This window comes from Heteronotia binoei, chromosome 11, assembly GCF_032191835.1.
Source record: "Heteronotia binoei isolate CCM8104 ecotype False Entrance Well chromosome 11, APGP_CSIRO_Hbin_v1, whole genome shotgun sequence".
In the NCBI taxonomy this organism is placed as follows: Eukaryota; Metazoa; Chordata; class Lepidosauria; order Squamata; family Gekkonidae; genus Heteronotia; species Heteronotia binoei.
Genome location: NC_083233.1, coordinates 45,264,055 through 45,289,447, shown reverse-complemented (window position 1 = coordinate 45,289,447; position 25,393 = coordinate 45,264,055). Strand labels below are relative to the sequence as shown.

The 25,393-nt window shown below is 41.9% G+C and overlaps 1 protein-coding gene across 1 annotated transcript in view; it reads left to right on the top strand.

Moving 5' to 3' along the window:
• Positions 1–25,393, top strand: part of STK26 (serine/threonine kinase 26) — a 59,994-nt gene that overhangs the window by 32,556 nt on the left and 2,045 nt on the right. The window contains exons 4-11 of the mRNA XM_060248932.1: positions 13,989–14,045; positions 16,963–17,071; positions 17,168–17,325; positions 21,346–21,531; positions 22,178–22,326; positions 23,727–23,820; positions 25,023–25,085; positions 25,163–25,299. Coding sequence (XP_060104915.1) covers positions 13,989–14,045; positions 16,963–17,071; positions 17,168–17,325; positions 21,346–21,531; positions 22,178–22,326; positions 23,727–23,820; positions 25,023–25,085; positions 25,163–25,299 — 953 coding nt within the window. The remainder of the gene's footprint in view (positions 1–13,988; positions 14,046–16,962; positions 17,072–17,167; positions 17,326–21,345; positions 21,532–22,177; positions 22,327–23,726; positions 23,821–25,022; positions 25,086–25,162; positions 25,300–25,393) is intronic.

Sequence of the window (25,393 nt, the reverse complement as noted above, 5' to 3'; positions counted from 1 at the left end):
TCCTGTAGCACTGAATTCCATGTGTTAATCACCCTTGGGGTGAAGAAGTACTTTATCTGTTCTAACCCAACTGCTCAGCAATTTCATTGAATGTCCACAAGTTCTTGTATTGTGAGAAAGCGAGTTCTTGTCCTGTTGTGTATGGTTCTTTAATATTTATTCAGTCTAAGGAGGTGGACAGAATTTTAGGAGGTCTGAGTCCTACCATCTTTTTGTATGATACTTACCCCTACCTGTTTGCTTATTAAATCTGCCAGGAGGAGGTTGGTTGACCATGCCTCCTTGAAACAGGCTGTGATGTTCCCACTCTTAAAGAAACCCACTCTGAATTTGAGGAGATTTGAACAAATATGAGCCAGTCTCAAACGTCCAATTCTTGAGCAAGGTGATGAATGAGTTGTGGCATGACAGCTCCAAGGATTCCTGGATGAAGCAGGTTGTTTGGCTCCTTTCCAGTCTGATTCTGGCTATGGAACTGAAACAGCACTTTTCAATTCTCATGGATGACCGAGGGAATACGGCCTTGTTGATTCTCCTGGAGCTCTCATTATCTTTCATTGCCATCAGTTATGGTATCCTTCTGTAACACATTTCAGGGTTAGGCCTGGGAGGTACCATTCTACAATGGTTTCAATACTACATGGAAGATAAGTTTTAGGTGATGGTACTAGGGGGTTGCTGCTCAGGCCATGAGGTCCTGCAGGGTGCCATCCTGTTGTTTATGTTTTTTAACATCTACATGAAACTGCTGAGAAGGGTAATCTGGAGATTTGGACTGGGCTGTCATGAATACGCAGATGTCATTCAACTTTATTTTGCTCTGCAGGCAAAATCCAGGAATATTGTGAACCAATTCCTGAATGCAGTTTTGGGATGGATGAGATAAGAAGGGGCCATATCACTTCAGTTTTCTTCCATCTACACAGGTTCCCAATTGGCTTGCAGCCCTAATTTAAGGTGCTGGTATTGACCTTTTATAGCCCTTTTTGGCTTGGAACCAACTTATCTTAAGTGCTGCCTACTCCCATGAACCTATCCAACCACTGCAGTCATCTCCAGAGCCCTTTCTTTTTGTGTCCCTTGCTGTCTGAGGCTAATGAATGACAAATTAAGAAAGGGCTTTCTTGGTCATGGTACCTGAATTAAGGAATTCCCTCCCTAGGGATATTTGGCTGGCTCTCTTTATCTTTGTCTTTCCGTTACATTTGGCATTCCATCAGTGACGCACACACACACACACACATCCCTTCTTGTTTATGTGTTTTTACATAAATATGTATTTGTAAAAGTAGTTTTAATGGTATTGATCATTGTCTTGAAAACCATAATTTATGTGGAATAGCAGCATTAAAAATGTTTTAAATTAAGTAAAGCTGAAGATGAGGGGACAGAAGAATGTGGAAAAGGGAGGGAGCCAAAGGCTGGGGAGGGGAGGGGACAGGGGAAGATAAATAGGTATGTGGGTGGAAGAGAAGGAAAAGGCGCTGCCTGGGGGAGGAAAAGCAAGACAGAGAGAGGAGGAGAAGAAGAAGATGAAGAAGAAGATGAAGAAGAAGATGATGAAGATGATGAAGATGATGATGATGATGATGATGATGATACTGGATTTATATCCCGCCCTCCACTCCGAAGAGTCTCAGAGCGGCTCACAATCTCCTTTACCTTCCTCCCCCACAACAAACACCCTGTGAGGTGGGTGGGGCTGGAGAGGGCTCTCACAGCAGCTGCCCTTTCAAGGACAACTTCTGCCAGAGCTATGGCTGACCCAAGGCCATTCCAGCAGGTGCAAATGGAGGAGTGGGGAATCAAACCCAGTTCTCCCAGATAAGAGTCCGCACACTTAACCACTACACCAAACTGGCTCCTCCCTTGAGATCGCTCCTCCCTCCCTTGCAGGTCCCCCACTTGTGTCTCTATCACCTTGTTAGGCTCTTTCTTAATACATCCACTGTTTTAAAATAATTTGCAGATGAGGGGCTTACAGTGTACTCACTCAAATATTTTTATCTTCTGTAAACTGAAAATCTTGTGTACTCCTAACTGAACAGATACTGTTCAAGAAATCTTACCACCTTATTCAAGACATTCTTGCAGTGATACCATGAGAAAAAATAAGAAAAGCCGCTAAGTTAAATATTTGATAACCTATGTATTTCATTTGGCCTTATCTGGTCTGCAGATCGTGATCTTTTTTCCAAAGCTGAGGGCAGTGTTCTCTCTTAAACTGTGGAGTCTTGTGAGCAAAAATTCCATTTTATGAGCTACTGGCATTAAAGATGTGAACCTCTGCATACATTAGTTTGCTCTAGGGCCATTTTTCCAGAGCTGCGACAAAAATGTGTGAGCTGGAGGCTAAAAAATTGTGAGCTAGCTCACACTAACTCAGCTTAGAGGAAACACTGGCTGAGGGTATTGTTGAATTTTTATCTTTTTTATTGTCATTTTTAATGGCTTGAGTTACTTGTTTTCTCAGTATGTTGAACAGTGCTGTGGAACTCTGCTTCCAGTAAAACCATTGCGAAAACGAAAATTCAGCGTAACAAAGAAATAAACAAAAACCTCTCTGGTGACACCTTTAAAGACTAATGTTACTTTATTCCAGCATAAGTTACTGTGTGTTATTGCATCCTTCTCATCTTTTGCTGGGTATGATAAACAACACTACATATCATTTAACAAGTCCTCACTGGCAAAACAGACTTGAGGGAGAGTAAAAGAGAGAAAAACAAAAGGAGAGCAGAGAAGAAGCAGCCGCCTCCAAGGTCCACCCCCCGGAAGTCTCCTTGGTAGTCTCCCATCTCGTGAGGGTCAAAGGATGGGAGGGAAACTCACTACATATCTATAAAGAAATATACACCTTCATGTCAGAAAATTTATTTGATTTGTGTTATTAGCTACTGTTAGCTATTTAAATACTCAGATTCCAATGGAATTAGCTGACTTTATGTGAAGCCTGAAAAATAGAACATCTATGCACCGCTTGCAAATGTGACTTGAGTAGATGAGAGCTGCTTAATGTATCATAAGTTCTGGCTTTCTTATTTAAGCAGTACAAAGAGAGGTGGATTTGTTGCCTTGCCCATTTGTTGAGTACAGGTTCTAGATTCCTGTTGAGGAATGAAAGGGATTATCCCTGGGGAGAGGAGTGTTATGTAGTGATCCTTGTAGAGGGGGTGGTTAATAGTTTGGGGGCAACAATGTTTGTTAGGGGAGTTCATGAATGCAGTTCACACGTTTAGCAAAATGGCAAAAGATAAAACTTCAGTCAGTCATTTGAATTTGTGAACTAGGCAACCAAAGCAGTAGTCCTTTGGAGGAGGGCCTACTAGGAAAAATATACAGTTAGGAAAGAACTATTTCTGTCTCTGGGCAGCGGAAGGATAATTAATGGAGTGCCTGCACCATTCATCTCCTGCTTGGTACTTTTCTGCCTCCCAAATATTTTGTGGTCCTTATTCCCCTCACCCACTCCCAAGCTACTTAGTGCTCCACTTTCCCTTGATCTCCCTTAGTTGTATGTGCTTCACAGTGCACATGGCATAATAATACAGGTACCTTTACTTCCAGAGTTGAGAGTGGCAGGGACCAATTAAAAGGCTTTCTGTTGCTGTCTCCAGGTTGTGGAACTCCTTCTCTGGGGAGATATGATTGGCACAGTTTTTATTGCTCTTCAGAAATAACCCAGATACTTATTCCATAGAGGCTTTGAAAATTAATTCTTAAAGGCCATTCTGTTTTAGATTTTTGGCAGCTTTTGAAACTGTTCTTTGTAGTTGATTCTGCTACCTTTACTGTTTTGTTATTTTAAATTTTGTCTGCTGTAATTGTTTTTATCTTGGACATATTTTGGCAGCTTTTTTGTGTTTCAAACAATTCTATTAGTAACATATGGTAATAAATTTCAATTTCTTACATCATGAATAATTACTTTTTTATCCCATATATTACTTTCTACCCACCCCTCCCTCCGTTACTTGACCCCCGCCGGTGTTATATACTTAAAATCTTAATATTAAAGGTACCCTTAATTAATAAGAACCAAAATTAATATCCTCCTCCCTCTTGTACTTAGTCATTATCAAAAAATGTCCAATGTCCCTTTATTTTCCACTCTTTTTCTACATATCTTCTGAACTTTTTGCACTCCATCTTAAATACTTCTAAATCATAGTCTCTTAAGGTTCTTGTTAACTTGTCCATTTCACTCCATGTCATAACTTTTACAATCCAATCCCATTTCTCCAGTATTTTTTCTTGCTTCCACAACTGCACATACAATGTCCTAGCAGCTGAGAGCAAATACCAGATTAAAGTTCTATATTCTTTGGGAAATTTTTCCATTTGTAATCCCAACAGAAAAGTCTCTGCAACTTTGTTAAATTTGTATCCCAAGATCTTAGAAATCTCTTGTTGAATCATCTGCCAATACTTTTTCGCTCTTTCACAAGTCCACCACATAAGGTAGAAAGAACCTTCATGTTTTTTACATTTTCAGCATCTATCTGGCATCTTATTATTAATCTTTGCCAACTTTTTAGGAGTCATATACCATCTGTACATCATCTTAAAACAATTATCTTTAATACTCTGACATTTTGAGAGTTTCCTAGAGTTCTTCCGCAAATATTCCCATGTGTCCATCTGTATTTCTTTATTTACATTAATTGCCCACTTAATCATTTGAGATTTCACTACTTCATCTTCCGTAGACCATTTTAAAAGTAACTTATAGATTTTCGAAATTAATTTTTCATTATCTCCAAGCAGAACTTTTTCCATTTCTGTTTGTTCTCGTCTTATTCCTTCAGTTTTAACATCGCTTTCCACCAAACCTTTTATTTGTTGCTTTTGAAACCAATCATATTTATTATTCAACTCTTCAGCAGTTTTCAATTCTATTTTATCGCTTTGTATTTTTAGTAATTGATTATATGACATCCCTTTTTCCTCTCCTGTCTCAGCTGTTATTCTTATTACTTCTGCTGGCACTATCCATAGTGGTTTTCTCTCATCGCCATATTTCTTGTACTTCATCCAAATATTTAGTAGATTATTTCTTATATAATGGTGAGAAAAAAAACCTCCAACTTTTTCTTTCCATAGTACATATAAGCGTGCCAGTCGAATTTATTTCCATGACCTTCCAACGTTAAAAGTTTTTTATTCAACAGTGTCACCCAATCTTTTATCCACACTAGACAAACTGCTTCATGATATAATCTTAAATCTGGTAGTTGAAATCCTCCTCTTTCTTTAGCATCTGTTAAAATTTTAATTTTAATCCTTGGTTTTTTCCCGGCCCATACAAATTCTGAAATCTTTCTTTGCCATTTATTATTTAAGCCGTTCTGCTAAGATTCTTGTGTATATCTTATAATAATTGTTTAATAATGAGATTGGTCTATAATTCTTTACATTAGTGACATCTCTATCTTCCTTTGGAATCAACGAAATTACTGCCTCCTTCCATGTATTTGGTATTTTCCCATTTATTCTTATCACATTCATTAATTTTTGAAGTTTTGGTATTAATTCTTCTTTAAACGTTTTAAAATTTTTTGCCGTAAATCCATTTGGTCCAGGTGCCTTTCCAATTTTCATTGCAATTTTCATTGCAATTGAAGTAGCAATTAATATTAATTGCTACTTCAATTTCTATTTTTTCCAATTGGATCATTCAAAACTTTTTCCATATAATCAGTTAAGGGTGCTATTTTAATCTTCTGCAAATACGCTTCCATCTTTTCCTTCTTTACTTTAACACCTTTAAATAGTTTAGCATAATATTTAAAAACTTCTCTCTTTATTCCTTCTTGATCTACCATCTCTCTTCCATCAGCCACAATTTTATTAATAATTTTACTTTCTCTCTTTTTCTTCAGTTGCCAAGCCAAATATTTTCCAGGTTTATTCACTCCCTCGAAAGATTTCTGTTTTAATTTTTTCAAATTCCATTCCAATTCTTTATTTAACAGATGTCTCATTTGTGCTTGCAATATTGTAATCTCCCTTATAATTTTCTTTTTTCCTGGCCTTTCCTTAATTCACCTTCTTTTTTCTTAATTTCATTTTGAATGTCCAACATCTGTTTATCTTTTGCTGTCTTATCTTTATTATTCAATGTTATTAGTAATCCTCTCATTACTACCTTGTAGGCATCCCATACCGTCTGAAATTCTATATCCTCTCTGTCATTTACTTGGAAGTACGCTTTGGTTTCGTTTTCTAGAGATGTCACTATTTATTTTGTAGTAAATCTTCATTTAATCTCCATCTTCTTGACTTTTTCGACAGTTTTGTAATCCACATTATTGGGTTATGATCAGCTCCTATTTTAGGTAATATCTCTATTTTCTTTGTTATAAGTCCCAAATCTTTAGTACCCCACAACATGTCAATTCTAGAGAAGGAGCTATGTCTAGCTGAAAAGAAGGTATAGTCCCGTAATTCAGGATTAAACTTCCTCTATATATCTTCCAAACTCTCCTGTTTAACCAATTCAAAAAAAGACTTCCCTTTATCATTTTTTCTTCCCAGATCTTTCTATCGTATTCTGAATTGTTCCGTTAAAGTCCCCCATCAATAAAATTTGCTCATAGGTCACTTCATCAAGATGTTGTGTAATATTTTTAAAGAAAATGTCTTTCGCACCAGTTGGAGCATAAAGTCCCAACAACGTTTTTTTGGCATTCAAAGTAATTTCTACTGCTATATATCTTCCATCTTTATCTTTAAATACCAATTTCGGGTCTACGTAATTCTTGTTTAATATAAAAGACTACTCCTCTCTTCTTCTGTTCAGCCAATGTAAAAAATTCTAGTCCCAATTGTTTATTCCATAGAAATTTATAATCCTTTTGTCTAATATGCACTTCTTGTAAACATATTATATTACAATTTTGTTTTTTTATCCAGTAAAACGTTGCCTTTTTTTGTGTGGTGAATTTAGTCCATTTACATTCCAAGATACCAATTTATAATCCATCATGGTGCAAATTCTTTATTTTCTTCATAAAATCTATGCAGTTCCTGTGTATTTGCGATTGTAATCCTTTTCCCTTGAAGTTCAAAGCTCAACCTTCAGGTATTATCCATCTGTACCTCATTCCATTGTCATGTAGTTTTTCTGTCAATTTTTTATATGCCTTCTGTCAGTTAGCACTTGTCTTGGCAGTTCTTTCATAATTCTTACTCTACTGCCTCCCACTGTCAATGACTTTTCAAAGTTTTTATTCATGATCTTTCCCACCATTTCTTTTGTCATAAATCTTATGACCACATCTCTTGGCAGATTGTTCTTTTTTGCATAGAGTGAATTTACTCTATACATATAGTCATACATATTTCTATTCCTTTCAGGATCTTCCTCCAAAAATTCTGCAATTATTTTTATTATGTACTCTTTCAGGTCTGATTCTTCATCTTCAGGTACACCTCTCAGACGGACCTGAGTTTCCATCAGTTTGCAGTCATGAATTGTCACTTTTTCTTGTAATTTTAACAAGGTGGAGTCATGTGTTTTCACTCTCCCTTCCACTTCTTGTACTTTTTTTGTTATTACCAGTGTCATTTGTGAGATTCTCTATTTCTTTTTTTAATTATTTCTTTGAGTCCTCAATATTCTTTCTTATTTCTTTTTTAGAGGCAGTTATCATTTCTTTCACCCCCCTTCATTATCCTAGCTTCCATTGCATCTAATTGGGCTTGCATTTTCTCTATTGAAGCAGACCTAGCACGAGTTTGTTTCGGGTCTGACATGTAAAAAAAGATCAAAAATTTTGATCTCACCAAATTAAATTTGAACCATCAGGTTTGATAAAGTGAAGCTTGCCCTTTCCAATGCACCCAATTTCGCTGTCCTCTGAGCCTCCCAGGCTCAGATATTGTTTAAAGTTTTTATTTCTCCCAAAATGGTGGTTGCAACTTTTGCTTCACTTTAAAAAGATTTTCTTTTTTCCCTTTTACCAGGTCAAATCTTGTTATCTACTATTCAACAGTAGTAATTTTTCAATTGCCAAATCTGTTAACTCCACCAATTTTTAATGTCCCAATCACTTTAAAAATGATGTTAAAACTTAGTCCTCCCAACAACAATGGCCACCGATGTTTCTCTCTACTATTATAATCCTAGAGTAGGCTGTTTGCTTTGTTGACTTCCTTCTTCTTCCTCCAATACTTCCTGGTTTCCTTGCCTTCAAATCTTGTTTCACTGGTAGAGAAATCTCACACTATCTGACGTATTTCCTGTGTTGACTGTGAACGCTGCAGATCTGTAATGATGTGGCTGCCTCCTCAACCACAGATAGACTAAACAATAAATTCCTTTCTTCTTTTAACACTGTCTTTTAAGTTTACAAAGTTCAAATTTAGCCACTATCTTCTTCTCCTTTCAGGCTTTCATTATTTCCAACTCCCACCTTTTACTTTTGTTTTGTTTAACTTTAATTAGTCTCGGAGTGAAGAGATAACAATCAGTACCTTTTTTCCGTAGTTTATCCAAATCAACACCAGTCCTTTGTAGATTAGATGTTTAAAATTGTAAAAGAAGGTTTGGATCCTGTCGAGCTTATGTCAAATTAATGACTCTGGAAACTTCTGCAGACGATGAATATGCAACTTCTCTCTGGAGATCCCCAAAGCCTCAAAGGAGCCCCCCGCCCCCCAGATAGGGATGTGCAAAAATAAAAAAAATTGGTAGTACACAGATTCGGAAGTATACGGGGGGGGGGGAATACGGAATCCCGTATATTTCTGAATTCCGTAATCGGAATAGCCGCATATACGGTAGATGCGCGGCTGTTTCCGAATATACGGTCCCATTATACCCTATGGGCCATTGAAATAAATGGCAAATAGGGTATATTTAAGCCGCCTGGAGGGGAGGGGGTTTGAGGGAGAGCCCCCATATTTGCAGGAGACCTGCAGGGGACTCTCCCCTACAAACCCCCCAAGTCCCAAAAAGATTGGGCAAGGGGATCCCATTCCAGGGGCATCCAAAGAGGGTGTCCCTATTCCACCATTATACCCTATGGGCCATTGAAATCAATGGCAACATAGGGCATAATTAGAGGCTACTGGGGGGCAGGGGGTTTGAGGGAGAGCCCCAAAAACTGCAGGGAACCCTCAGGGGACTCTCCTACAAAACCCCCAAGTCCCAAAAAGATTGGGCCAGGGGGTCCCTGTCTTTGGGCTCCCCAAAAGGCCCATTGCCAACAATGATGGGGAAAGCCCAATTAGCCACTTCCTCCACTATAATTGCTGTGGGAAAAGTGGCTCTGGCCAGAGGGGAGTTTGAGGGAGCGGCCCCAAAACTGCAGGGCAGCTTCAGGGGACTTCCCAGCATGAAACCCCCCTTGCCCAAAAAGACTGCACTCATCTGTGGGCACCCCAAAAGGAACACTGCTCCTAATGGTGAGAAAAAAACCAATTAGAGCCACTTTCTCACTGTAATTGTCGTGGGAAAAGTGGCTCTGGGGAGCAGGAGGTTTTGAGGAGAGCCCCCCAAACTGCTGTGCAGCTTCAGGGCACTGTCCCACTCAAAACCCACAAGGCCAAAAAATAATTGGACCAGGGGGGTCCAATTCCTGGGGCACCCAAAGCCAAACCTAACTTCACACCAGAGAATCTCTATAGGACTCAAATGCACTACATCCCTCTATCTATTCTATGAACCCTGCAGGCCTAGAACCATTATAAACCCAGTTGCCAACGTCACTGCCACACAAAACACAATCTGCTCAAGGTCTGCTCTGCAGACCTGGCTGCAGCAAACCCAGATGCTGGCTCTGTGTCTCTCACCCAGGTGCCAGCTTCCCTGCCACAGAACACACAATCTATAGATCCCAGCTCTGCAGCCCCTGCCCCAAACAACACAGCTCTCAAACAAGAGAAGTGGTGGACCACCACACCTAGCTCCACATCATTCTGTATCTGACACAAAGCAAGAAGCATTTTGACTTACCTTGAGTGATGGATGGTTGACTGGTCCAGGCTCTTTTGCGTTACCCAGGGTGCACCACGAGGAGGCGAGCCAGAATTGCACCCCAAATGAGGAAGATCACTGGGAGGGCCTCAGATTGTGTGAGAGGAAGGCAACCATTCCTTCTCTCTCAGCTCAGCAACACACCAGCATCACTGTCCCATTAGAGGGACCTCAGCATTGGTATGGCTGCTGGCTGCCTGTCATCATCACTGGCACCTCCCTCTTTCTTCCTCCTTCCCCTGAAAAAAAAACCTGGGTTATCCGGGCTGGGCCTGTGGGTGCTGTCGGTTAGAGTTGGGCGCTGCAGTGGCCCTTTCAGTATTAAGCATGTGTGGATGGGGGACTGGGGAAATTTGGATCGCTTTGCAGTTTTTAAACCAGCATTCATTTTTGGTTTGGGGAGGGATGGGGGGGGGAATGCACTGCCAATCAATTTGTGAGTGAGTTTTTGGGCCGTCTTTGGACTCTAGTCTATTTTTAGTGGAGGAGCGTTTTACAACCACCTTCCAAGCGCGGGCCAAGAGAGGATGCAGGCACAAGTAGGTGCTCACTTCATTCGCTCTCAAAGTCTACGTTCGGGGAGCCAAACAGAGGCAAGTTGACCTTCAGGAAGACCAACTGTTCAGTTGTCCAGGGTTGCAGGCGATTGCGATGTGGGCAGACAATGTCGCTCATATGTGCAAAGACGCACTCACTCTGCACGCTCGTCGGTGGGCATGAGAGGAACGCCTTGGCCACAGAGGAGAGGGCCGGCCAGACCTCCTCCTTCGTGACCCAGTAGTCCAAAGGAGACACTTCCTGCAGCTTGAGGAGCTCCAAAAGATAGTCCCTCACCATCGCAGCACTCATCTTCGCTCTCGGTGCCCTACCGCTCCTAGAGGGGCCAACAACCTGCCCAATGAGTGTCACCTCAGGACTCTTCATGGCGTGAGTCTGGTGGGAAACACTGCCTAGCTGGGATGGTTGGGGATGAACAACAGCAGTGGAAGTGGCAGATGAGCTGCTTCCACCACCCCCCCTCCTCAACTACTGGCGCTGGGCCCGCCCTGACTCTGGAACGCTCGACCTTCTGGGAGAGCTAGTCTCGCCAGCGATTGAGCTCGTTGGCCCGCTCGGCGACTGTGCCCTTAAGGCGCGGGTCTAACATGGTCGCCATCGTGTAGACCTTATCCTGGGTGAAAGTCTGAAAGAGGGCCTCAAGCCCTTCCTGCAGCCTAACAACCAGGGTGCACACCGCTGGAAGAACGTTTGCACGGCCTTGAGCTGGCACTAGAAATGAGGCCAGGTCCTCACGGGCCATCTGGACCATGGGGACGACCAGTGCAATGCTCGCCGTGTCAGATGAGAGCATTTCTGTGTGGATCTTGAAGGGCTCCAGAACCTCCACAGTCTGAGAAATGACCACCCAATCCTCTTGGGTGAGACGGTTCTCATCCCGAAAGACCCTCATCTCAGAGACAAAGGCATCCAGGGCTGCTCTCTGCTCTACCATGCGCTCCAGCATGGCACAGGTGGAGTTCCAGCATGTGCTGACATCACCGATCAGGCGGTGCCCTGGCACCCCTGTCAGTGTCTGTTTCTCACGCAGCCGATACGAGTCCGTATTGCTGTGTGAGAAGTGACCCGTGATGTGCCGACACTTCTGGAGCAGAAGTCAGTACTCATGGGTTGCAGCTAGATACTGACGTTTCTGGCTTTTCGTCTGGCCCAATGCAACCTTAACTACGAGGTGGAGAAGGTGGGCCACTCAAAGAAGGCGTTTTAGGCCCTGATGCTGGACAGCCGCCTTGATGTTGGAGCCACCATCAGTCACCACGAAGCCCGTGGCGGCGTCCCCGCTGCTTACCCAGCCCTCTATCTGCCGTGAGAAGATGTCTCTGAGAGTGTCCGCTGTGTGCGGCGTGTCGACTGCTTCGGCGTGCAGCAAGGCCCAGCGATAGCCGGCCTGGCAGCCCTGACCCTGCCTGCCGCTACTGCTGCCACACTCACACTGCACTGCCCCCAGCTCTCTGGGTTGCCACCAATGTGCAGTCAGGGAGAGATACCCCTCCAACGCATGTTGGGAGCTCCAGATATCTGAGGTGAAATGAACAGTCCCCCCGGCAGCACGGAACAAATGCTCCTTCACCACAGATCTGGTCGCCCTGAAAACAGCTGGCACAATGGTCCTGCTAATGGTGGTTCTCGCAGGAACTTTGTACCAGGACGCCAGGTACTCGAGCAACCCTAGCACCCCAGGATTCTCAACCACTGAAAATGGAAGCCCATGGGCGATCGACCTGGCAAGGTTCCAGGCGATCACCCTCCTGCTATACCTGATTCCCCCTCTTGGCACCAGGTGCATCCCCCACCAAACATCTCATGCAGAGATGCCTGGCATGCCTGTACTCCCATGGAACGCTCCTGGAGAGCAGAGGTAGTCGTGATGGGACGGACCTCCTGGCTGGGTAGTGTTGGCCGCTTGGGCACCACAGCGCTAGCCTGCTTCTCCCCCTTAAGAAACACCTCCGGGTGGTGCTTCCACAGGTGATTCCGCATCCCCCCCCGGAGTCAGGTGGGCAGGGTCCCACCCACGACTGATCCGGGCCCTGTACAGCTGGTACTGCGCATAGCGTGGATCCTCCATAAGTTGGAAATGCTTCCAGACTTGGGAGGTGAACGGATGCCCAAACTGAGGAATAGAACAGTGGAAAGTATAAATCTATAAAAAGAAATACAGAAAAGAAATGTACATGCCCCGACCTGCGTAGCCTAGGCAAGCCTGATCTTGTCAGATCTCAGAAGCTAAGCAGGGGTCACTGGGTGTGCCTGTAGGGGGGAGGTACTTGTGAATTTCTTGCATTGTGTAGGGAGTTGGATTAGATGATCCTGGATGTCATTTCCAGTTCTCTGATTCTGTGACTCTGGCAAGTACTTGGATGGGAGACTTCCTTGGAATACCAGAAGTTGGGAGGGCAGGGTTAATTCTTCCACCTCTCTGAATATCACGCATGCGTGCACACACTCATGGAAGTCATATAAAAAATGAAATTCACACAACCGAATGAGTGCTCACATCTCTTCCTGCTCAACTTAAAGCTATGAAATGTGAGCTGTGTCTCAATTATTTTTCATTTCACTGCATGACTAAAATTAGAAATAACTATAAATTGTTTTAAATTTACAGTTATTTCTAAATTTAAACTATAAATGTTTTAAATGTATTTTATTGGTTTTAAATTGTTTTATATAATTGATTGTTAGCCACCTTGAATCCACTTGCGGAGAGGGCGGGATATAAATGTAAAGTAATAAATAATAAATAAATAAATCTAGAGAATAAAACTAGAAGCCAGAGGAAGAAAAAAAGGACTTAACTACCCTCAAATATTCTCTGAAACTGTTAGGTCTTGTAGGACTTCCTAAAGAACAGACAGAGGAGGGATGTCTTCCTGTCATTCACAGGCAGACCATTCCATAGCATGGGAGCATCACGGTAAAAGGTTGAGTCTGAGCAATGACAGTTCTTGCATTTATGGCAGCAGGAGCAGATTGGCACTTTAATTTATTGAGAGGGCTAATGACCAGCAGCAAGCTATGCTTTGGGGCAGCTTGGACCTGGGTTGGGGTAGTGGCAACGTAAAATAGATGTAGGCATGCTTATACCTGCTGTTTTGTTGTTTTTTAACTTTTAAATGCCACAGCCCAGGTTTAAGTTGAACAGTCCCTGCGCAACCCCAGCGCCACAGTTGCTACTGGACTCAGCTTGCTCCAGGGCTGTTTTAACATTCCAGTCTGCCACTGTGTGACAAAAGGGGATAAAGAGAAGGAGCTGCTGGGTAAACTGGAGTTGTATTATGAATTTATATTGGGAGAGACTGTTCTTTAAGTATGTGTATCTGGTTTGCCTGTGGGCCATGTGACTAGATGGACTGCTCCTGCTACAATGAACTGTCTGGTTTTTTTAGGAAAGTACATGGATCATTCTTCAAGCAATGTCTCACACTCTATTTACATTCATTTGTAGGGCACAAAATTATGGATAATAATGGAATACTTAGGTGGAGGATCAGCACTGGATCTTGTAAGTATTCTAATTAAGTATGTTTTTTTTTAAAAAAAATAGCTTATACATTCTTGTTAAGAGTGTGAATTTTTTCCTCTTTGTGAGTGGCTGCTCATTTAGGTGTTACTTTTCATAATTTTTCAGTGAGAACCATTCCTACCTTAAAGCAAATGTAAACATGAGGGTTTGAAGGAAAGGTGCTGATTATAAGCAGTTTTTACATTAAAAGCCCACATCTGTGTTTCATTCTCTGTGCATTGCACCAAAATCTGGATTCCAGAACAAGCTGGTCTTGTTAACATGCTATTAATAATTGCTTTTTAATAGCATGCTAGTATTGTACACATTTTTAAAAATGTTGTTAGACCTTTAAGACAGAGAACTTATTTTGCTTTTAATATGGAAACTTTCATGCACATTGGTTATTAAGCTCTATTACAACCATTATATCTAAGAGAAAGTTGGTGTTCTGTGCCAGTCATGAAAACAGCAGAATCATACAGAATTAATTGAGAATTAGCACCCCAAATATAAGAACGGACAGTGCAACTTTATGTTAAGAATAATGGAATGTCATTGTGGTGAAGAGAAAACTGACCTGTTCCAGACATTAAGGACTTGCAGAAATTCTGGAAGAGGAGATTGGTGGGGGTTGGGAGGCGCTCCAGCTTGCTCCCTCTAGTGTTGTCATTTGGATGGATGCTTATCAGCAGTGCAGTGGAATGGGGCTGCCTACCAGCAAGGTAGGGGTTTCTGCATACACAGAATTCCTCAGGTATCTAGGTTTTTTTTTTTTTAATTTAACACCTCTCTCATTCTAATTAATAGATGATGAACAAGCTTGCTTATGGTTCTCTAAGGAGATGTAGAATATAAAAGGTGCAATTTGTAAGGGAGAAAATTTTTGCCTACTCAGTCTTCTAAGAGCTTTGTAGTGTCCTGAAAGAGAAGATCTGGATCAGGGGGAAATGTCCCAGTAATGCTTTATGGGCCCTCAACTTGTCAATAATATATTTACATCTTTATTTTCCTCTTGTGAGTTAGGCAACTATTCCTATTTTACTGTCTTGGAAAGAATAATTTGGGCTGAGGCTTCCAAGTGAATTGGTTCCTAGGCAGGAACACCTTTGTTCACCCAACACACTTTTCTGCTTGTGCAAACTGGCTTTTTGTGGTTTTTTGGCCATGCAACACTCTTGTTGATACAATGACTACAGTATTCCTTATTGTCTAGTTATAGATGAGCTTGAGTGCAAGCTGTTTGCCTTGTGTCACAAAAATATATTTTAGGTAAAGCAAATTCTGCTTTTGAGTAGCAGGAGAAAGACTCATCAGCTTTAGAAAATAGAACCGCTAAGAAGCTGAAAGATAGAATTTCCCCCCACACCCATCAATTTTAAATACACTTAAAGTGTTTCCTTTGGAAACAGGAACTGGGAATGTTCTGTAGAAGCAAAGTTCAGTTAACATTCAGGGTTGAAATTGACTGGGCTTTTCCATTTTTGGCAGTTTAAATTTAAACTATGAAAAGGCCAGTTGCTAATCACAAATGCAGTGTTCATGTTGGATGCAACATAGGAGGGGCTAAAAAAAGCAGCAAGTCCTAGAATGGTGTGTGGTTTTCCTCTATCCCCCAGTCCGGCTCCACCGCAGCCCTGTAGAGTAGACCCATCCTTTTCCTGTAAGTTAATACAGTTCAGTATTTATAATGACATGCTGAAACTTTATTAGCATTCAACATTTTTGTATATTTCACAGCAAGTTGTGGCAGCATCCTACTAGAATTTTGCCGCTGCTTTTTGACTAGTCTCCTGTTTGCAGAGGGGGGTCTTCTACTAGGAGCAGCATTTGTTTCAAACTTAACATCAGTTTTCTACTTCTCTGGTCTGTAATCTGGAAAGGACAGGGAGGAAGAAACATCTGGCTGCTCCTCAGTATCAAAATACTTTTGGAGCAGTTACAATTTAGAAATAGGATGGTTGGGTTACATTCGGAACTGCATGTTTACCCGTAACTGCCACACCAGGACATATCTGAAACACTTCCTGCACATCGAGCCGTGTGAACAGACTGCCTCATCTCACCTCAAGCATAATACTTTAATGATATTGGTTCACATATTCAGCCAGTGTGATGTAGTGGTTAAGAGCCATGGTGCAATCTGGAGAACTGGGTTTGATTCCCTACTCTACCACCAGAAGACTGCTGGGTGACCTTAAGCCAGTCTCAGTTCTTTCTAAACTCTCTCAGCCCCACCAAGGTGTGTGCTATGGGGAGAGGAAGGGAAGGTGAAAAGGGCAGAGAAAAGTGGGATATAAAAGCCAACTCTTCTTCTGTAAATCAGTGAGTGATGTTTCTGAGTAATGTATGTGTGCACCTGCCTTTATTGGTAGCAGAACTGATCTGTGGGGTGATATGCTCTTGTGAACTGCTAGAGCCAGGTGTACTCCTGCACATCGGTTATATATTGTGTTGTGTTCACTTTAGTGGGTAGTGACACTGATCTTAGTACACCTCTCACTCTAGAGACTTTGCTCTTGAAGAGCCTTGTATGGAGACAATTAGGAAAACTGGGCCCACTGTTTGATAGGCATCTTCTAATGCAGTGTGTTTCATTTACTAGGAGTTTACTGCAGCTTTGTTCTTTTCAGTTTCTGTGCCCAAAGTCCTTTTACTAGCCAGAACCTCTTAGGGTGTTACAACATTCCCACTGTTTTCCTGGATGGTGTTTCCAAGCCACCTATCTTTTCTATATGGTTATGAGCAACGATTTCTGTAGCAACTGTTGTGGAACACAGTATGGAGTTTTTTCCTTGCCTGCAAATCTTTCAAAAAAAGAAAAACTGTGACATTTAAAATTCATCCTAAGAACTGGCGGAGGCCAAAGTTAAAAATAAAATGTGAACTGTGTTTTCTTGTGCTTTTTTCCCTCCAGCTAAGGGCTGGTCCATTTGACGAGTTCCAGATTGCTACAATGTTGAAGGAAATCTTGAAAGGTCTTGACTATTTACATTCAGAGAAGAAAATCCACAGAGATATTAAAGGTGCACATACATTTAAATTAGTACAAGAGTTCAAACTTCAGACCATAGTTCCCTTTTGTTTTTAAATTAGTTTTTGCACTTTCTCTTTCCCTCAAGCTGCCAACGTGTTGTTGTCGGAGCAAGGGGATGTCAAGCTTGCAGATTTTGGGGTTGCTGGGCAACTTACCGATACACAGATTAAGAGGAATACTTTTGTAGGCACACCATTTTGGATGGCCCCTGAAGTCATTCAGCAGTCGGCCTATGACTCAAAAGTAAGACTCTTTCTATTGGTTTGCACTTGTTAATTACTTGCTTATTTTGCAAAAGATGCTGTTTAAAGATTTCCATGTTCACGCCCGCTTGCAGAATCTGGTAGCTGTACAAAATAACCCTGAAGAATATGAGTTTTTGGTGTGTTGTGTATGTGTTTAAACATTAACATCAATTTTCTAACTCTAATGACTGCAAATAAAGACTTCAAAATTGCATACAACTTCTGTTAGAGGCATAAAAATCATAGCCCTTGGGACTGTTGCCTGTGGCTTTATTCTCTGTAGAGTGAACCCAGTTATTCTTTTGTCTGTGCCCAAAACTTTTTCTAAACATCTGCAAACAAGAGAGCCAGTATGCATATTATACACGTGTTTCTTGAGTTCTTCATTTCTGGTTTTCCTCTTAATATATAGCAGAGCTTGTAATAGTTTCTTTACTGGGCTTCCTGTTGAACTACTTTTCTCAGGGCATAATCACACCCATCTTGTCCGCCCCCCCGAGTGAACACCTCTGCAATTTGTAAGCATGACTGAATAATATTAAGTGGAAGAGACTTTGACAGTAACTGGGGTGAACTGATTGTTGAAATACACATGACATTATAGACCAATAGATCTGTCATTGCCTCAATTCCCACAGAGCACAACTTCCCTGCTTTAAGAACATAAGAGAAGCCATGTTGGATCAGGCCAACGGCCCATCAAGTCCAACACTCTGTGTCACACAGTGGCAAAAAAATTTATATACACACATACACTGTGGCTAATAGCCACTGATGGACCTGTGCTCCATATATTTATCTAAACCCTTCTTGAAGGTGGCTATACTTGTGGCTGCCACCACCTCCTGTGGCAGTGAATTCCACATGTTAATCACCCTTTGGGTGAAGAAGTACTTCCTTTTATCCATTTTAACCTTTCTGCTCAGCAATTTCATCGAATGCCCACGAGTTCTTATATTGTGAGAAAGGGAGAAAAGTACTTCTTTCTCTACTTTCTCCATCCCATGCATTATCTTGTAAACTTCTATCATGTCACCCCGCAGTCGACGTTTCTCCAAGCTAAAGAGTCCCAAGCGTTTCAGCCTTTCTTCATAGGGAAAGTGCTCCAGTCCTTTAATCATTCTAGTTGCCCTTCTCTGGACTTTCTCCAATGCTATAATATCCTTTTTGAGGTGCGGCGACCAGAACTGCACACAGTACTCCAAATGAGACCGCACCATCGATTTATACAGGGGCATTATGATACTGGCTGATTTGTTTTCAATTCCCTTCCTAATAATTCCCAGCATGGCGTTGGCCTTTTTTATTGCAGACGCAAACTGTCTTGACATTTTCAGTGAGTTATCTACCACGACCCCAAGATCTCTCTCTTGGTCAGTCTCTGCCAGCTCACACCCCATCAACTTGTATTTGTAGCTGGGATTCTTGGCCCCAATGTGCATTACTTTGCACTTGGCCACATTGAACCGCATCTGCCATGTTGACGCCCACTCACCCAGCCTCAACAGATCTCTTTGGAGTTCCTCACAATCCTCTCTGGTTCTCACCACCCTGAACAATTTAGTGTCATCCGCAAACTTGGCCACTTCACTGCTCACTCCCAACTCTAAATCATTTATGAACAAGTTAAAGAGCATGGGACCCAGTACCGAGCCCTGCGGCACCCCACTGCTTACCGTCCTCCACTGTGAAGACTGCCCATTTATACTGACTCTCTGCTTCCTATTACTAAGCCAGTTTTTGATCCACAAGAGGACTTGTCCTTTTACTCCATGACTCTCAAGTTTTCTAAGGAGCCTTTGATGAGGAACTTTATCAAAAGCTTTCTGGAAGTCAAGGTAAACAACATCTATCGGGTCGCCTTTGTCCACATGTTTGTTCACCCCCTCAAAGAAATGTAACAGGTTAGTGAGGCAAGATCTTCCCTTGCAGAACCCATGCTGAGTCTTCCTCAATAACCCGTGTTCATCAATGTGCCTACTCATTCTGTCCTTGATAATGGTTTCTACCAACTTTCCCGGTATTGAAGTCAGACTGACTGGCCTGTAATTTCCCGGATCTCCTCTGGAACCCTTTTTAAAGATGGGGGTGACATTTGCTACCTTCCAGTCCTCAGGAACGGAGGTAGATTTCAATGAAAGATTACAGATTTTTGTTAGAAGATCCACAAGTTCAACTTTGAGTTCTTTTCAGAACTCTCGGATGTATGCCATCCGGACCCGGTGACTTATTAGTTTTTAATTTGTCTATCAGTTGTAGGACCTCCTCTTTCAACTCCCCTTCCAAAATTAGTGGTTCTGGGGCGGGCAAAAAGTTCTCGTCTTCCACAGTGAAGACGGAGGCAAAAAATTCATTTAGCTTCTCAGCCTCCTTCAGTAATCCTCCTTCAGTAATCCTTTTACCCCATGGTCATCCAAGGGCCCCACTGCCTCCCTGGCTGGTTTCCTACTTCTAATATATTTGAAGAAAGTTTTATTGTTGGTCTTTATGTTTTTTGCAATATGCTCCTCATAGTCCCTTTTTGCCTGCCTGATCACAGTCTTGCATTTGATTTGCCACAGCCTGTGTTCCCTTTTACTAATCTCACTTGGACTGGTTTTCCACCGCTTAAAGGAGTCCTTCTTACCTTTTACAGCTTCCATTACTTTGTTTGTTAACCACCCAGGCCTTTTCTTATGCCTGTTTGTGCCTTTCCTAACTTGTGGTATGTATTTTATCTGAGCTTCTAGGATTATAGTTTTAAATAGCATCCAAGCTTCCCCAAGGGTTTTGACCGTATTTACCTTTCCTTTCAGTTTCCTCCTCACATGCCTCCTCATCTCAGTGTATTTACCCCTTTTAAAGTTAAACATGGTTGTGGCGGTCTTTTTGGACAACTCCCTATTTATACAAACGGTGAAATCAATAACATTATGGTCACTGCTCCCAAGCGGCGCAATCACTTTTACATCTCTCACCAAGTCTTGGGCATTACTTAGGACCAAATCCAGGATCGCCCCACCCCTGGTAGGTTCTGAGACCATCTGCTCCATAGCACAGTCATTGAGAGCATCAAGAAACTCAATCTCTTTCTCTCGACCAGAACACATATTGACCCAATCAATCTGCGGGTAGTTAAAATCACCTATTACAACACAGTTTTTACGTTTAGCCGCTGTCTTTAAGCCTTCCATCATATTATAATCGTCCTCTCTCTTTTGATTTGGTGGGCGATAACAAACTCCCATAGTTAAATTTCCTTTTGGGCCCTCTATTTCAACCCAAAGCATTTCTAAAAGTGAATCTAATTCTCTGACCTCAGTCTTACTGGACCGTATATCCTCTCTGACATACAGAGCCACCCCACCTCCAACCCTTCCCTCCCTATCCTTCCGATATAGCTTATATCCAGGAATCACCGTGTCCCACTGATTCTCCTCATTCCACCAAGTTTCTGAAATTCCCACAATGTCTATGTTTTCTCCCAACACTAAACATTCCAATTCACCAATTTTACTTCGAACACTTCTAGCATTTGCATACAAACATCTATAATTTCCCAGGCAAGCTAGGCCCGCCACCTTCCTCCTGCCACCTCGAGACTCTGGCAGACAGTCCATATTGTTTGTCGCCTTCACAGTGGACAACTCTGGTCTGTTACCCGGTAGAAAAATAGCAGCTAACCCTTCATCTCTTTGAGACGAGTCCTCCCGAACCAGAGACATTTCATCTCCTGTCGGCTTTCCCCCAAGATTTAGTTTTAAAACTGCTCTGCCACCTTTTTGATTTTAAGCGCCAGCAGCCTGGTTCCATCCGGAGACAAGTGGAGACCGTCTCTTTTGTACAGCTCCCGCTTGTTCCAGAAAGCATCCCAGTGCCTAACAAACTTAAACCCTTCCTCCTTACACCATCGTCTCATCGTCTCATACGTGTGCACAATGTGTCATTTCATTTTTGCTTAAGTCTTGACATTTTTACCAGTTTTTTGTTTAAGGTAGTGGCACTATATAAATGCGGTGTTGTCTTTCCTCCTTTGCAGGCTGATATTTGGTCTTTGGGAATCACAGCAATTGAACTAGCCAAAGGAGAACCACCCAACTCAGACATGCATCCAATGCGAGTTCTGTTTCTCATTCCCAAAAACAATCCTCCAACTCTAATAGGAGAGTTCAGCAAACCCTTTAAAGAATTTATTGATGCGTGTCTAAATAAGGACCCAACGTTCGTAAGTGTTACTCCTAATTCTGCTTCAGTTTTTGGAAATCAAAGCACTTGTAACGAGTGATGATTTTTCTATCAAACAAAAGAGCAGGTGAAATGAGTTGAAGCTTTTGAGCAGCATTTTTCTTTAGGGAGGCATATTTTGAGTGTTCACACTTAGAGTTTGGGCAAAAAAAATTATGTGACTTGGTATTTTGGTGCTAGATCTTACATACTGTGAGAACTGGTGGGGGATGTTCTTTCAATTCAGATAATGAGAGGCCTTGAAGAAAAAGAAAGGGTGACTAGGCTAAACTACTTGCACCTCTCAGGTCAGTCTGCTGAACTTCTAATAACACATCACAATGAGTTCTGTCAGATATATGTTAATCTTCCATTTCTGATACGGCTTTAGTGGACTCAGTTTTAATTTCTGTAGATCAAGGAAATGGAAGGGTTGTGAATGATGTAGAGTTCTCAAAGAGGCAGAGTAGACAGACAGCTGGGGTTACTTATTCCTGAAGACATCACCCTGCTATCTAATTGCAAAACTCACTTATAGCCTACTTTTTTCTCACTGGGGAGCCAAAGTGGCTCCAAGAGATATGATCCAATGTAATGCCTTCAGTTTCCAAAGTTGCATCCAGTGTAATTTTTTTTATCTCTCACAGCGTCCAACGGCAAAAGAACTCCTAAAGCACAAATTCATTCTGAAAAATGCCAAGAAGACCTCTTACCTGACAGAGCTTATTGATAGGTTCAAGAGATGGAAAGCAGAAGGACACAGCAGTGATGAAACAGATTCTGATGGTTCTGATTCGTAAGTCAGGGTTGGGCAGGGGAGAGTTGAAGGGGTGGGTTCAAGTGTGCAGATTTTGTGCACTGCAGTGTAAAGTTCAGCATTGAAACAGTGTTTTGAATCATTTGCATGAGCAGCTGTGTTAAGTTTAAATGGTTTCTGGAAGCCAACTAGAAATTTGTATTAAGTTTTCTGTTGGCAGGCTAACCTGAGTTTTGCAAGTTTAAACAAGATTGCAAGCTTTTGCAGGATGTAATGTTTTAGTGCCATCATGGCTGCGGTAATGAACAAGTGGTCTCATCATAGCAGCTGTTGGACTGTCTTTGTCCTTGTCACTAATCAAATGATAGCAATCAGCACTTTTCAGTGTATTGTAGATCTTGGTCAGAGACAAGAGTGACATGTATAGATTGGGAGCAGCACCTAGTGAGGCACAAGAACCAATTCGTATTTTTGCTGTAATTTACTTCAGTTGTTGTGTGAACAGCAGAGAGAGAGAGACTTTGCATGCCTGTATAGATCTTTCTGGGTCATAGCCCTACTGCATATTTGTTCTTATAAGTAAGGTATGTTAGGCTAAGTGTATGTGACTTTGTCCAAGGTCACCCACCCTCTGGGCTTTCAGAATAAATCTCTCCCTCCACAGCCTGTGAACTGTATCTTATGGATTGTGTCCATTTGTATGTTACATAGCAATGGGAATGTTTCTCTCTTTCACCTTCAATTCTCCATCCTTTTGGCCTGAAACAATTAACAAAGCAATACTTTTTATATCACATAGAGGGCATTATTTGGGATCTTTAAGGCCACAAAAAATGCTACTCCCCTGCAAAGAAAATTCAGCAGTAGCATGTGTAAACCCATCTGTCCTCCATTTTCAAGACAGCTAAGGGGGAAGTCACACGGGGTGGACTGAACTAGAGATAGAATCCCTATCCATTGCCTTTCCTATCATCCCTGCCCCCAGCTTTTTGCTGTTAGTCGGCTATGAAATTTATTTTTAAAATATTTTTTGCACACTGTGGGTGAAATACTAACCTGTTATCTAACCCTTGTATTTTTTGCCCTCATTGGAATGTGGATTTCAGCCTGCATTTTCCACAGTCTTTCCCTCCTTCCCAATGCTTCTGTAAATAAAGGTCTCAGAAGCTGCTTAAAACTGGGGAATGGTTTTAACAGCAACTTGGATGTGGCTGCAGACAATATATACATTTGATTGTCCCTTTAACAAAAGTTGGGAATTGAAGTTTGGTTGTAGTATTATTTTCCTGACCAGTATACCACAAAGTCTACTGCAGCCTCGCACCAAATTGTACTTGGAATGTATTGTATCAGTGTATAGTATTTGAGGTCTTTCAGTTATGCAAAAGCATGGTATAGCAGTGCAGTTCTCTAAACAGTTGTCTCCCCCCACCCTGTAGGGAGTCTAGCAACAAGGAGAATAATTCTCACCCAGAGTGGAGTTTTACTACAGTTCGGAAGAAACCAGATGCCAAGAAACTGCAGAATGGAACAGTACGTCCAGCCAGAATCTCTTTCTATTCTCATGACTCCTTGGAAGCAGTGACAGAGTGCTAACCACTGTGCTTGTGAAGCAAAGCCGAATGTCATTTCCCCTACCCTCTGCTGCCTGGTGATATTACTTTAGAGCAAGGGGTTGGCAAATGTTTGCTATCACTTACCTTGGCAACCTGGAGGAGTAGAACATCATCATTTTGAAATCAGCTGGAATTCTCAGGATTACAATAAGAAATCACAGTTGACAATGAAGAGTAATTGGGTTTCATGCAGTTTGTGTTCCTCAGTCCTACGCTAAGATTGTTAAAAAGACAGTATTTATCACTTTAGTTATTACAGTGATGTAAGTTGTGTCTCCGCTGTACTTAAAGGTACATAAGCAGTAAGTCTACAAGCCTGATATGTTCTGGTACTCCACAGAGGCAGCTGAGGAAAGGAAAAGGAAAGGTCCCCTGTGCAAGCACCAGTCGTTTCTGACTTTGGGTGATGTTGCTTTCACAACGTTTTCACGGCAGACTTTTTACGGGGTGGTCTGCCATTGCCTTCCCCAGTCATCTACACTTTCCCCCCAGCAAGCTGGGTACTCATTTTACTGACCTTGGAAGGATGGAAGGCTGAGTCAACCTGAGCCAGCTACATGAAAACCCAGCTACCGCCGGGGATCAAACTCAGGTCGTGAGCAGAGCTTAGGACTGCAGTACTGCAGCTTTAACACTCTGCGCCACGGGGCTCTTAGGCAGCTGAGAGGTTGTTGTAAATACCTGGTGCTTTGTTTTTTCCACTTGCAAAAATCATTGCAATGGCATAAATTGATTGGGTTGGCTGTTCTTTGTCTGGAATATTTCATTGGAAAGTTTCTCTAGTTTGAGGGAGATCAACCCTTTTTTGCGGGGGGGGGGTTGTTACTGAACTAATTGAATTATTGTTTGCCCCTGGATGTCTGTCTCCACCTGCACACTTCTACAGTACAATCTCTTGATGCAGTACACACTGCCTTATGCAAGTATGATAGCCATAAACACTGCCTTATACAAGTAGGATAGACCTAATCTGACTCATTATGAGGTAGCTTGTGTGTATGTGTTTCTTGCTTGGATGCCAGCTTGCATGAGGACAAGGTGTGGACCCCTTGTTAGGAAAATCTCCTTCTCTGTTTCCCAGAAGCCTTTTGGAAAAAAATTTTTCCCCTTTATTTCTAGGACCAAGATCTTATGAAAACCCTGAGCTGTTTAACAATGATAATCACACCTGTATTTGCTGAGGTAAATTTTGATTTTGTGTATGTCTAGAGCATATCCAGTGAGTTTATAAAATCCTGACATGTTGATTTATTTCCCAGCTTAAACAGCAAGACACCAATAATGCTAACAAAAAGAAGGCAATTGAAGAACTTGAAAAAAGCATCAATATAGCAGAAGCTGCATGTCCGGGGATCACAGATAAGATGGTGAAGAAACTTATGGAGAAATTTCAGAAGTAAGTTTGCAAGTTTCATTTCTTAACTTTGGGGTATCCCTTAGGGCATTTCTGCATTACTGATTACCTCACTTCCTGTTTGTTGTACAAATCT